Here is a 15,275-nt window from a genome sequence, read left to right as displayed (position 1 = left end):
AACCTTCTTTACTCGCCTGGTTTCAGCCAATCTTTTCTCAGTCATTTCTGCTTTCTTTCTTTTCTTTTCTGCTATGTGGCTGCAATAAAGGGACTATTTTAAGAAGATACTACTTAAGAGATTATAATGTCATAACACAAGAACCTCGAAAAGGCACAAGTATGAAAGCAGCACCAGTTTGCACCAGCCCACACAGTACAAACCAACACTTATGTAGCATATGTAGCGCATTCATGTTGACTCGCTGGTTACGGTACAGGTGACGCAGGACACGTGACACGGAGCGGCCCACCTCTGACACTCGCTAGCATGGAGCACCACGTCCTGGTTGTTGCGGGCGCTCACGGTCAGCTCATGTTCTGTGGAGTTGAACACGTCCAGCAGCAGGTGGCACTGACGGGTACTGTGGAGAGAGAAGAGGCAAAGAGGCAGTCAGTGGGCCTCTGGAACCAGTACTGACCATGTGACCATCACCAGCCTTGCCTGGGGCTCTACTCAAAGTAGCGATCCCAGTCAGTCACTGCTCACTGTACCCAAAATACTAGTGACACCTGTGGAGTAAGTTGTGAAACAAGACTCCTGCCGTCACACTGGAGATGTTTCTAGCGTTTCTGAATCCCCTCTCATGTTCATCTGAGCGGAGCTTCAAAAGTGATATGACAGGAAAGGGCGGGGCTTGTGGCAAATCTTCACACCCCAAACCCTTATCAAATGTGACAGGGATTTTTCAGGGCTTCAACGGCACAGCAGTGGGAGGAAACTTTCTGTTCTCAAAACACGAAGAGTGAAGTTACATGAAGAAATTCTGGTAGGGGGTGTACAGAAATGCGCCAAATAAAATATACGTCTTTCCCCAAAACAATATACAATCATTGTTATGGGTATTCTATGAATGTGAGTGCTTGTGATTCAACTACTGTCCTTGATGCATCACAGCAGCTGGCCAAGTATAATACAACTGACCGGTAAGACATGACTGAACAGATATTGGAATGTCTAGATACATTGGGCAAAGTGACACAATTAATTGTTAAAAATCAATATTTCAATATGTGTGGTTATTAACTGGCATAAAACTTTTCACAATAACAAAGTTTTTTTTTTTTTTTTTTTTTATAAATGCAGATTAGGTACAGAAGTTTTATCTTCCAATATGGCACTGTGACTAGATAATCAGCAAAATGAAACCAAAATTTTACTTATATATAAATCTTTTACTATGTAGCATGATGCCAAAATGATTCACAAGGCCACTTATATTATACATTGGAATGAATCATCATTCAAGGATGGGGGGTGTGTGTCTGGACAGGCAAGAATGTGTCATTTTTACTAACCCCCCCCCCCCCCCCCCAAAAAAAAAAAACCCAGTTCCTTCCTGTAGTTCAGCCTTAAGTTTCACAAATGAAATTTTCGGAAAACTTTTCGCCTATCATGTTTACGGGATTAAGCCAAAAACAAGAGAAGGAACCACAGAAGAGCAGCCAAAACTTTGACAACCGTGTTACAAGAACAAAGCTGGTGGCCATGCGGCCCAACTTCAGTCCAGTCTGTCTGTACACGGCACCTTTCTCAACAAATGACACACTGATGTGATCTTCCCCACAACGCCGTGCACGTCAGCTGTTTCCAGACCCCTGCCTGCTGGACATCCTGTGACTGCAGGTGCACAATGGGAGGAAGAGACTGCTCGAAACCCCCCAGGCTCAGTGGCTGAGCACGGCCCGGTTGCACTGCTACAGACTACTGTAGGCACACACACGTACACACACGGCTGAGCGAAAAACAAGCACTCAAATCAAGGCGTTAGAATGAAAGTGCATCTTACACAATGGCAGTAAAGGTTCTGGCTAAGTCCACAACCAGAGCACACCACTCCATATGTTCATTCCAATCTACAAATGGCCCATCCCAGCTGGGAAACATGCCAAAGTCACCTTACCGAGACACACACATGCAGGGTACAGTGTTTATCTCTCGTATTTGGGGTTATGCTGCCTTTTGGAGGACCACTATGTCATCAAGCTCTCATGATGTATCAATACCACTGATCATCTTGTCAGACACATCGCTCTGCCAGCGTGCGCGCGCACACACGGATGCTTTTGTCTGTATTATCTAGGGACCTATAATTACCTTAATTAAAGTCAAGATTTTCACTTGTCTCTCAACATGCAGAGCACCTGTGAGCCAACATGTTCCATAAAACACACAAGATGTATGCAGAACGCGTGAAACGGGAAGTTAGCCTCCTATGGAAACTGTGAGTCTCCCAAGGACACCGAGTAACATAATACCTCAATAAGCTGGACATGTTACACAAGGGTGCCTTGCTCAGTAATAATCAACAGGATGTGGTCACTGGGACATCTGCCAAAGCTCAACACAACAGTATCAGATAAATGTTAATATTTGTTTTTTTTTTTTTTTAGGGGGTGCGGTGGCGCAGTGGGTTGGACCACAGTCCTGCTCTCCAGTGGGTCTGGGGTTCAAGTCCCGCTTGGGGTGCCTTGCGACGGACTGGCGTCCCGTCCTGGGTGTGTCCCCTCCCCCTCCGGCCTTACGCCCTGTGTTACCGGGTAGGCTCCGGTTCCCCGCGACCCCGTATGGGACAAGCGGTTCTGAAAATGTGTGTGTGTGTGTGTGTGTGTGTGTGTATTTGTTTTTTTTTTTTTTTTAATAAAAAAAAAAAGCTTGGGGATGTGCCACGACTATGTGAAATAATCTGTGTAATATTTGTACACTAAAGATTTGACTACAGCATTTCCCAATAAGCCAGAAACACACAGTCAAGCTGAGCATCTGTGGGGATCAAATGCGACCTAAACCTGCCATAAGTGTTCTCAGCTCAGGTGCGAACTTGTGGACTCCTGCACTTCTCAGGTCATGCGCTTACCCAAACGACCTTTGTGCTGTCTGGGTAAACAGATGACCTGAGAGGTGCACAAGTAAGTGATCACTCGCTGTTCACTGCTGCGTAATGTGACAACAGAGAGGGGCGTATCATCACCACCTTCCTCAGGCCAGCTGCGACTTCACTCATGTCATCTTGCTGGATACCTGAATTTGTTCAGCAAGAGCAGCTCAGGGGCTCTGCTCCATGGTATTGCACCATGACCTCTGCTGGGCCTTGACCCAGCAGCCATCAGTTTGCAAGCCTGGCTACTTCACTACGGCACTACCTAGAGCCTTCAAATGTCTTCACTAGAGCACAGTGTTGTCAGGACGTTGCTGTTAGAGGCTGTTGAACTTGCACAGCTGATCTCTCTAGTAAGCTACACACGTGCTGAAAGCACCACAGCGTCCACAACATGGCTTTTTGCTCTGCCTCCCCATCTCATTGCTGGTACTGCTGAGAAAGACACAACACAATGTTTTGGAGAAACCAAAAGCATTATATTGCGGCACAAACAGAGCTCCAAATAAACTGCTCAGCAATTAAAAGCACATTTTTTTACCGAGGAACCCGTGTTATTTTAATTGTCTCTCCACCTTTATTAAGGGACATGATGAACGATGGAGTGGGACGGAGCTGTGATTTATATGCTGGAGCCCTCAGTGGCTGTAATCAATCATGGCCGCCCGCCAGACTCTCCAGGTTTACTAACAGGAGCTCATTGCTCAGGCACTAAGTGGTCCAGCGGTGACGGCATGGGTACAGCGACGCGTGACGTGATTACCTAACAAAGCACTCCATGATCAGCGTCTCCATGATTCCTGAGAACCCCCAGCCTTCAACCTGCAATTTGAGCTGCTTGTGGCTCAATGGGTTGAAGTTGTGACACGTCCTCACCGATTCTAAGAACAGGATTTGGAGGTTGGATGAGAAAATTTCAAATTAAAATAAACTATTATTAATTTATTTAGAAAATACTTTTCACAAATATTACACTACCTACAATGATTTACCCATTTATAGAGCTGGGCAATTTTTACGAAGTCAATTCAGGTTAAGTACCTTGAAGATGGGATTCAAACCTGGGCCCTTCAAGCGTAAGGCAGCAGCTCTAACCAGTACACCACATGCTGGCATTCGAGAACAATATCGACGCACGCTCGCTCACATATGACGGGATACATAACCCGAGCAATTCCTCGATCAAAAGTCCTACAGCAGTGCCCTTCAAGTTACAAAACTGTGCTCCCACCCTGTCTTCTCTGCTCCTTTAGTCTAGAAATACAGCGTGTTGCGAAAAGACCCCTTGGGTGAACCATTTAAAGTATTGACAAAACAAAAGTAAATGTCAGCACAACGAGAAATATTAAATGCTGAGGAAACCTTCATTGCATTAATATGAACCAAGTGATGAGAAAGCAGCACTGACTAATACTATATTAGCTGTCTATTTTTAGAATGAGCTCTGTCACACTGCGTCTGGAAGCACCAGCTATTAGCTGCTATTGATCAGAGAAGTCTCACGGAGCTAAAGCAGCGAGGAGCCCAGGCGCTCATTTTGCAGGAAAGCTTCCCGACGGAGCTTTAATCAAACATTAAAGTTTATGATGTGGATAATCTACCTGTCAATACCTGGGACATCACAAGGTGCTGTAAATTAAGCAGCAAATCTACAGGCAAACTCTTCGCACCTCACACTTTAGTCAAACATTATTTCCAGAGTGACGCCTCCGGGCATCAATCTGCCCCAAGGGGCAGACGGGTGCGGGGGGGGGGGGGGGGGTGTCATGGAAGTTTCCAAGAGGAGTACAAAGTTGATGGGACAGGAGGAGAAAATTAGATGAACAACAGATCAATGCAGCACGGCCCACTGGTCAGTCAGTCGTCTCTGATCGATAAATGCTGATTTCGCACTTGTCTTTGGCACGATGTGTGACGTATTCCTTCCATAAAATTAAACAACCACAGTTTAGCTGAGGACAGGTTTATAAGGCCAGTGTTACTAAAAATGGATGCCAGTTAATCAGGAAATAAAATATTTTTTAGTGTGCAATTCTTAGACACAGCGCTTCACTCTGAAAAGTCAATATATTGGTCTTCCCACTTACACTATTTGTTAGCAGAGTACCCAAAGCAATGTAATCTTCCCCTCTTCTTCTCCCATAGGCAGGCAGGCAGGCACACACACACACTCACACACATAGACACAAGCACACGCAAGCCAATCGATATTCAACACAGGAAAACAACTGCAGGTCATAAACTGGAGCAGATCAGCGATGACTCCACACAACTGCTCTAATCCCCGTTACCCTCAGAACCTCACGCATCAGATAAAGAGTTTACAGAGATCCAGGGGTCGTCTGCGTCCAGCAGGTCATTAGACAGGGCACGGTGCTAATGAGCTGAGATAAAACACAGACACAGATGTCAGAGGGTTTCGCTGGAGTGTGTCCTGCACAATCGCCGCACCTCAGCAGCCTCAAACGCTCCCTTGGCCGAGGAGCACCGCGGGGGTAATCTCTCACGAGTGAGCAATGAGGAACCCATGGAAACATCCTGGACACGCTTGTCCACTCAGGGAACAAATCACACAACTAGACACAAGCTAGAGGCAAAGAGAGAAAAAACAAAATAAAGCAGAGATGGGTCTGAGGATTATCCACAGAAGGGGTTTTACAGCGGTAAATGATTCCTCGTTGGGCTCCACGAGGCAAACATGTTGCCCTGCCTTGGTTTAGATGGTTCTGGTGCATCAGATGACCTCCCTTAAGAGGGCGATGCATCTGCACCGGAGGACACGCGCTAATGAAACGCACTCAGCTGAACTGGTCCAAATAATTGCATTGGAGGGAGACTCTCCTTCCTTTCGTGGTCAGGCACCTTCAAGCAGATGGCAGCAGTGTAAAAATAACAGTTGAACAAACAGAATAAAGGATCGACCGAGCCATTTACCCATGTCTCTGCTCTGTGCTGATCTGAGTGCACAGCTTCATGGTGCGTGGCTTTGTCGTTGTTTTCAAGTAGAGTGGTCGAACGTAGATGGCTTCACGCATGTCTTCTGTATTTTTCCGGAACCACCAGTGCCTCCCAGTAAAAGCGCAGTAAGTCTACCACTACATGTATATCCAAGAAAGAATCCCAGTCCATTGCAGGACAACCTTACACTCGTCACTCACGCACGCATACACTTGAAGCACACGACACACCGATTCACCTTCACATTTATTTATACGGTGACGCTTCCCTTCAAAGCAGCTAACATTGTTAAGCTACTTGCACTGATCTACCTGTTCATATACAGTGTATCAGGGTAATTTTACTGTAGCAATTCAGGATAAGTACCTTGCTCAAGGGTACTACAGCAGAAAGAAGTATTCGAAGCTGGGTCTTTCAAGTGGAAGGTTACAGCTCTAACAATTATGCCACCTGCTGTCCCAAACTCACTTGAAATACATGTTCCCATAGAGGACAATCTGTTCAGACAGACAGAGAGATGCAGTATTGATCCCGCAGGAAAGGCCTTTATGTTAGTCCTTTCCAGAGGAAGAACCACGTGCTACACACCCTGACTTCGTGGCTTGTCACTTTTCCAAGCATACAATCCAGCTGTGAGACTTGAAACACAACCACGGCCCATCCTGAGACAGGTCCTTGTCCACTCATACATATTGATCCCTGCCTGCATGAGGACTGCAGCTCAGCAAAGCTTCAGCATGCATCTGTTGCCTGGATACAACAGACCACTTTCCTACCTGAATCATGCATTCCTCCTAAGGTTCCGTCAAGACAAAACAAGCATGTTCTCTCAAAATCTCTGGATGACTAGAGGAGGCTATTAACCAGAGTGCACGGCAAAATGTCAACGCTTAAAAACACGCGTCGCATGCACATCTCCGATCCACGGCGTGACAGTCCCATGGTGACGAACAGCAGAGAGCGAGATCCATCACTGGAAAAGATGGATGGGTTACACTGCAGATATTATTACTGCTAATGATTCACTTCAAGTGGCAATGGCCGGGCTACGATCTGTCTCCCTCACCACCCGTTTTCCCGCCATATCTGAGCTGCTGACAGGGACGGAGAATATTCATTAATTTGCGCTCCCGTCCTGTCACCGGAAATGTCATCCTTCAATACCGGGACGCGGCAAGAAGATTCCAATCATTACAGCTGTAATAACGGCGCCGGCTGCGCGGCAGGCACCGGCGCCAGGTGTCACGGCGGCGCTAACGAGCTATGCCTACCTGGTGGCCGGGAGGGCGCTGACGCGGGTGAAGAAGACGGACGGCTCCACGTCCACGTGCACACCGAGCAGCAGCTCGCGGTAGTAACCCTGCATTTGTCCCAGGCCCCCGGAGTACTTGAAGTGCAAGATGGCCTCCAGCGTCTGCAAAATTAGGGGTTGGGGTTCGGGGGGAGGACAGCACCCATTTTAATAGTGCAAACACCATAAATTACACCCAGAAAGTCCCATAAATTATGCAGTGCAGAACAAATTGAAGGACACGAGGCTTTGCATGTACCCTCGCAGAGCTGCACAAGTGATACGTTTCAGGTGCAGGTATGTCCATGGCACGCTGTTGCCACGTCACACCCAAAATCAGACCTGACGGACTAGCTGTAGGTCTAGATGTTACATTCTGTCCAGAGCGGTGGTTATTTATCACCTGTGAAGCATAAGAGACTGTTTGATCCTCTGTACTGTCGCACCCATGTCTCCATTATCAGTGTGCTGTGGAGCACTGATGACTTTCCTTTGGAACAGAACCTCTCCTCAGCCTCCTGCGGTAACAAGTCAGTCGTCACTGCGTGAACGTGAGCGGTGACAGGAGCAGGGAGATGGTGCGGAGGGACTGCGAATGCCATCGTCGCACCACCCTCCATCACCATCCTTTCAGTTCCCTTCCTCCCAGCTCTGAGGCAGCGCAGAGACACTACTTATTCCGCTGTTGAATGCCTCTTAGAAGAAGACACACATATATATTAAGACTGATTCTGCCCTGCCTCCGTGCTCCTCGTGGGCTTCAGAGGTTGCTCAGTGCTACACATACCTGGCACTGCAGACCCGGTGTGTGTGTGTGAGACTGAGAGCCAGAGTGCTGGGACCAGAATCTGGAAAGCTCTGTGTTTGTCACATTGTAGATGCAGCTGTACTATCAGCAGCTGCAGCAGTACAGAAGGGTCTGGTACATTCCATGGTGGGGGTGGATCTCAAAAGCCCCAAGACTCCTTCAGGGGTTCACTTGCAGGAGGAAAGTGGGGAACAGTGCGCCCTTTTTGCACAGACAGTGATTGGGATCTTACTCCCCACAGATAGAGATGGAGACTGGAAGTGTTGCCTGCAGAAGTATTGCAGACACCTGTGTGTATGTGTGTCTGTCAGAGAGAGGGATGGGTGGGTCCCACTCTACTTTGTTCCTGAATGTGAGAATAATTTCAACAAACCTGCCAATTTGTCATGACAGAGCTCAGTGGGGTGAACTTCCTGATCCCGCACAATCTCCACGTGTTCACAAAGTAGCACAGTGAGGTCCAAACACAGGCTCAGGCACCACTTATGGAAAAGTGGCGCAGCAGCGATGTACCTGAAGCTCACTGCAGACACCATGGTCAAAGTCAGTACACCACACAGGATCATCACATCTCTGATCTACCATTGATTTGGGGGGGCACTGTGTGATAAATGTAATGGTAAAGAACCCGAAATCTGCAGAAGCTAGTCTCATTTCTGCCTGTTACAGCCAAGGTGTAATGACAGCACACAATACATCTGGTTATGAACGTTTTGTGATACAATAACGGAAGCCACAGGTAGCATAGCGGTTACAGTCACATCCTTATAACACAGAGCTGTCCAAAGAGCCAGACTGGAATCCCTCTTCCCTCTGTAGTATTGCAGATCAGCGTACTCATGTCCAATTCGTACAGGAAACAGAACACAACTACGTTAATTGATAGATAATTTCAAATATCAATGTAGAACCCTAAGTGGCTTATATAAGCAACTTACATCAGGACCCATATAGAACCCTAAGCTTCTGATGTAAGTTGCTTTGGAGAAAAGAGTCAGCTAAATAATAAACAGCAGCAGCAGCAGCAACAACAATAATAATGAAAAAGGCCATGTAATTATATGTGTATGCAGACATATAAGGCATTCAGTTAAGGACTCCGTGAACTAAATCAACCCCAACAATTTAAAGAGAATCCCCAGAAAACTGCCCTTGTGACCAGAGTAATCATTAACCCTGGTTTTCCATTTCATGGCTGTAGTGAGGTGAAGACATATTCCATTTATTCTGGGTCAGCTTGAATGCACTGCTCCAACATCAGACATAACTTGCCTGTTATGTGTTATCCTAGGAAGCAGTAGCAAAATACTAATTAATCAGGCCAAGACAAGTGTGTTTTGCTGCTGCCTGGTGACGCAGGGAAAATCACAGTGGCTGACTGCTGCTCTGATCTGATGGGATGTGAACAGCGCCCATCAGTCACAAGCTGAGCACGCGGACTTTCGCACAGAGCGGCGATGCCATGTTCTCTTTCCCCGTGATGGCAGAGTGACAAGCTGATGGAAGGAAAGCCATCAGGGAAATGGATATGGCCGCAGGGGAGCAGATGAGGACCCAGACACCGTGCCAGGGAGGCAGTCTGAGGAGCCTCTGCTGGTCCACTGGGGGTCTCTCGTTATTGCCATGGAGCTGGAGGTGGCCTGGGTCCCGCCTCCGAACAGCTGTCTACCGTTTCACCAACGACAATAAGCCTTTCATCAAGAAAACAAGGTGCTGCCGTACACCTTCGGTACTCTCACGGCAGACATAAAGAACAAACTCGGTTAAATATGTTAACAAGAAGTGGCATTAAAATGTTACACATCCAAATTACCCCAATTCTTAAAATATAAAATACACCTTGAAGCATGCATAGGGCAACTTATCTTATCCGGCTGAAGTTAGAGGTTCAGTTACATATCTCATTATCCACTTGTTGCCCGTGATCAAGTCCTTCTGTCTATCACGAACAAGAAACAAAACAAAACTCTCATCACTAGTTGTCTAACAGTGATTCAAGTCATCTATCATGAGTTTTTCGAGATATAATATTATAACAGGGTCACGCATATTTGCCATTACCAATTAACAAATGGGGAAAATGGCAGCATCCCTCAAAGGCTAATTGGGTGCTGTACCAGGTTCCAAGTGAGCGGAACAGAGAGTGCAGTGCAGCGCAGCGCAGCCCAGGAAAGGGGAGGGATACAAACAGAACCCAAAATTCGCACAATTATCACCCATGTATTTCCATGTACGGCCCTTAAAACACAGTACCCACAGCAAGTGCAAAGAGGAAAGAGAGAAGAGAGAGAAAAGATGGCAATGCAGGTGTCAGGAAGAAACTCACAGTAGTTAGGGCCACTGGCCGACAACCTGAAGGTCTCCAGTTCAAACAACACTTGCTGAGTTCTCTTGAGCAAGGTGTATATCCAAAAAAATAGCTCCAGTAAAAATCACCCTGCTGTATAAATACATAAATCACTGCAAGCAGCTCAATATCATAAGTCACACTGGAGAAAAGAAACAGCTAATACATGTAAGAGGAACATAACTGAATGAAGGTTAAATTTTTTTTTTTTTAAAAAAAAAAAAAGCTTACTGAACTTATTTTGTATATATTCTTAATTTCCTTAAAAGACTTTGTACGATGTTAGAGTGATCACAATTCACCATACCCTTAATAGTGCACCTAAATGAAGTTAATATTATGCATTGGGTGTGACTCTTCCTTCTAGAGATGTGCTGTAACTGAAGTCTCAGTGCTCTCAATGAACATATCAACCCACAGAAGTTCTAATGTGAAACCATCCAGCCTTGCTGATTGTGCTAAACTTGGCCTGGCTATGCAGATAACTGTTACGTAAGCCAAAAAATTGAAGTAAAGGAAAAGCCATACGCAGGCAACGCTGTCAGTTCAGCCAGCAGGAGGAGAGATTTACATATATATAGCATAGCAGGAGAGCATGAAATGAGGTGAGTATACATTTCTACAGCAAAAACAAATGCACAGCTAATGTGTCTTTTTCTGTATGATAATTACTCATACTGAGGAAGAGCGATATTGTTTCAACATAAGAAAGAAGCAAATGAGAGAGGTTCTCGGAGGGGAAACTTGGCCCATCTCTTCGCTTCATTCCCCAAGCAGCTCTGTGATCCCATCATCTCGTCCAGCGCACCCACGAATGAGCTCAGAGATTTGGTTTGGACCACACTGCTGGAGAGTTTGCCAACTCCAATTACTCTGATTTAAAAGTATTTGTGCAACTACATGTTATAAAACTCCAAAATTTCACTTTTGAAGCACACGCCTGTGTCCTTTACTCCCAAAGTAAACCGTCATTTGAACAAATTATGCCACGAATTTTAAGTACTCTGATAACTTGTCTTTAAAACCAACTGAAGCGATAGGGTTCGATCTTCAAATTATGCTTTTAAGGCAAACAAAGAATCAATAAGAACTGTCAGGCCCAGGGCAGGGATGAACACCCAGTGTTCATGACAATAGAGTGATGTTGCTCGCAGGCACACATTAGCGACGCTGTCATACGAGTGGTGTGTAAGGAAGAGGTTGTGGAGAACAGCGACAAGACAGAGCCCAGGGTTCTGTTTATATATTAATGCTGAAACGTTAATGTTTCAGCAACTAAGATTATGGTTTTCACTGTGGAGGATGTTAAGAAGTGGTCATCGTGTGACCCCAAACAAGCAGAAGGTCTACTCCAAGGATGTTCCAGCCAGTTAATACAGAAATCGCCCTGAAACGACCTGTTATGATGCACCAGGCATTAATCCCGGCGCTCGACAACAATGGTTACGAACTTATTGGCTGTACAGTGTACAGGTTTTGATGAAAATCCCATGTAGGAATATAAGGCCTGGATAAACCTTAATTATCTGGATCAAGAATTCTCCATCTAAGGTGCATTGACTAAATGCATTAGCTAAGAAGTTAAAAATAAAAGTATGAGTGCTCCTGCTGTTTATGACGATTCTGTGTGAAGGTAATCAAACTTGAGTGCAATAAAGTGAGTGCAAGATTTTCTCTGAATTTATTTATTTCTGTGCGGAATCCTTATCTTTCATCAGATTCTTAAAAGAAGTTTGTGACCTAAAAAGGTTAAGAACCTCTGCTCAAAATTTGCATAGCATCACAAAGAGATGTGACACTCTGCAAGTTCTGAATATTTAAAACGGAAAATTACGCAGAGAATTAAAGGACTTGAAGCATTCGAGGTCGTAGACTCATAATTTCAACATGTATAATTTAATCCTTTCTAAGGTTGTGCAGACATACAACACACACACACACACACACACACACACACACACACACACACGTGTGCACTGGGGATTGGCGTGGCCATTCCTGTGTGGATCGCTGAGGGCAGTTTGGCACAAGTGCACGGTGTACAACACAGCGGGACTGAAAACGGAACAAAGCTGGTCCTGTGGCCGGGTACACGGCAGTGCCGGGGGGATCGAATCTATGCTGTGCATAAAGACAGCGGTTGTGCCGCCATGAGATTAACATGTATATATTGCTCTATGTATTTGTACTGGGGATGTATTATTTCAAAACACCCAGCTTTCAATTACAGAAGGTAACCAAAAACATTATCAGGTGGTGTCTAGGGTATAAAAACTGCACTGAGCTGATCCTTTCAGTGTCCCCGTCAAAAGCAATAGAATGACAACCTTGTCACATTCCTCAGAAAATACTACAAGTAATCTCTCCGTTATCAAAAACTCCTGCAACTGCAAAGCAGAGAAAAAAGAGAAGAGGAAAAAAAAACTGTAACAACCATTTTATAATAGAAAGCTTTATAGATTTTGCTCTGCGAAATGAAATGTGGTTCTGTTTCACCCCCCCCCATCGTTGGGAGGACTGTTTGGTGAAGTGCGTTTCGCTGTAGAGTGGTGCAGCGAATCCGGTCCGACAGCCGGAACTCTGCTCCTGCAAGTACGCCCAACCCTGCCTCTGTGCACGCGCACACACACACTTATCCATCATAAGGCCATACAGCGCAGCCTAGCAGCAGGTTCACAATTAGAGGTGTGTACTTGCTCCTTGGCTCCTCTGATTAGCTGGGCTACAGTTAATGGTACGAGCAGTGCTACCCACAGCAATATGAATGAACGGATGAATGAATGAATGAAACCTTAGGACAGAAATTCACTGCAGCACACAATAAACAGCATACAACATGTATGTACACGAATACACATGTAACCATACATAAATAAGTAGAAAAATAAATATGTTAACAAATGAACGCAAACGCCAACATTTAAGAGCAAGACAAGGAGCAGCGGATCGAAGTCAGATGACGAGTGAAGTGAGGTGGTGCGGGATGCACGTAATAAACGTAACTGTTGTGCTACGTGTTTTTCATGTTAGCAACTCATATCTTTACTGTATGGAGTTTTGATTACAGGCACAGATCTTTCACGGCTCAAAGAGCAGCTAGTGCTTTAATCAGCCATCTCCAGCAGCTCCATGCTCTACATGGGGATGCAAAGGGTGAGAGAGGAACAGTCTCAAGTGCTGCGTGCAAGGTGACCGCAAGGTCTCGCACCTCCCACAGTGACGTGCCACTCAAGTACAATGGACACCGACAGGGTGGGGCCCTTCAGGAGAATGGAGCTGATGCTGGAGTGCGGGGCAGCGCACGCATCCCGGAGCGCCGATCCACTGTCAAAAGCAGTGGCAGACTAGCGCCACGTTGTTCTCCAGTTCACAGCTCCTCAGTAACACCCCCAAGGAACCAAAACCACACACCTAACGCACTCTTCTGTAAGGTTCTCATATTCTGTTTGTGCCAAGATGCCCCTCATGAGAATTCAGTGATCTTATTTCAATTAGCCCAATTTCACATATGAAAATATACTGTACCTTTAAAAGCTGAGAATAGACTGCTTTTATGTCATATGTTTAATGTTTATTTTACACCTTTACCCAAGATGACTTACAATGACAGGTTATTAATTTTACAGTGATTCCCCAAGTGCACAGCAGGATAAACTTTAAGAAGAAAAAAAAAACAAAAAAAAACTATTATTTTGCCATTTGATTTTTTAATAAAATGTACAAATTGCAAGGTAAACTGCAGATGTATTAAAAGGGTTTCATGCTGCATATGAATTCATTAAGGATTATAAACATATTTAGGATCTGTAGTTTTATAACAGTAATAAACATCCCTGCCTGCTATTATTATTATTAGTATTGCTACTATTGTTCAGAGTAGAGGCAGAGAAACCTCATGGAACCTGATCATGAAGAAAACACGGTTGCCCGAGTAATTATGCATTTTTACATCAAGGGAAGCAGTTTTCCAAAGAACATAAACAGAGCTAATTGACTCCTGGCACCAGCTCCCCGAAAAGTACATTAACCTGTGCCATAAGTATTTGAACAGCTGTCCCGAATATAATTTATTTCCCTGATGTACTGCAGAGCAAGCTATTTATAGGCAGCTGTGCTCGGCAGAGCGGTGCACTGAGGCTATTTTAAGGCAGGAATAGCACACCTGTGTCACTGTGCTCTTGGTCCCCTTCGAGGAAGGCATTTGACAGATTGCTCTTTTGTTTATACTGTATGTCACCAATCAGCCTTGTGCGAGTACAAATTCAGGAGTTTAAAATAAAAATAATAATAAAAAAATTTATACTTACTTGGGCATCTACGGGTGATGCTAGAATCCCACCCAAAAAAAAAAACAAAAAGTTGAACATATTATTTTTGCTTGTATAAATACCATTTTATGGCAGCATGGATGAATACAGCAGATGTCACTGTGCTGAGAGATTGAGAGCAAAGAGCTTCTCTGTGCATCTCTCCTGATCATCAGGTTTCAGCTGGGAAGGCAGGTAAGGCGGAGAGCTGGGGCACACGAGGCTTTACAGCACAGTGTGTTTAGTGACAGGCCACTCGCTGAAACTTGCGTGTGTGCGCGTGTCTTTCTGTCTGCCTCTATCCGGGCACGACAATGTGTGCCGTCTCAGTGGCATCAAGATACGGGACTCCCAGGATCCATGTTGTGGTTCCAAGCTGGGATCGGCTCCTGAGAGCTGGCCCAGCAGCAGGAGCAAGAGGCTCAGAGACACGATGTGTCACTCCCACGAAGGACCCCAATCGACACTATTGCCAGGAGTGGGCAGATTTACTGGGGAACTGCATTAGTTAATGTTATGAACTTGGCAGTTTCATTCAGTCTTCACCTTTTCAATTACTGCCTGTTTGTGGTTAACATTTACCTGTTTCTCAGTGTTCCATGCAGAATGTTTGAGTGTGTGTATGCTCTGGTTTCCTCTCATGGTTC

At 45.3% G+C, this 15,275-nt stretch overlaps 1 protein-coding gene across 2 annotated transcripts in view; it reads right to left on the bottom strand.

Moving 5' to 3' along the window:
* Nucleotides 1-15,275, bottom strand: part of trappc9 (trafficking protein particle complex subunit 9) — a 197,336-nt gene that overhangs the window by 83,460 nt on the left and 98,601 nt on the right. For both annotated transcript variants that reach the window (XM_018731819.2, XM_018731820.2), the window contains 2 exons: nt 7,147-7,289; nt 293-403 (listed from right to left, as the gene is read on the bottom strand). In XM_018731819.2, the coding sequence (XP_018587335.1) occupies nt 293-403; nt 7,147-7,289 (254 nt within the window). The remainder of the gene's footprint in view (nt 1-292; nt 404-7,146; nt 7,290-15,275) is intronic.

This window comes from Scleropages formosus, chromosome 23 (genome assembly GCF_900964775.1).
Source record: "Scleropages formosus chromosome 23, fSclFor1.1, whole genome shotgun sequence".
NCBI lineage: Eukaryota > Metazoa > Chordata > Actinopteri > Osteoglossiformes > Osteoglossidae > Scleropages > Scleropages formosus.
Note: the sequence above shows the minus strand (reverse complement) of the source record. Positions and strands in the feature narration are given on the sequence as shown.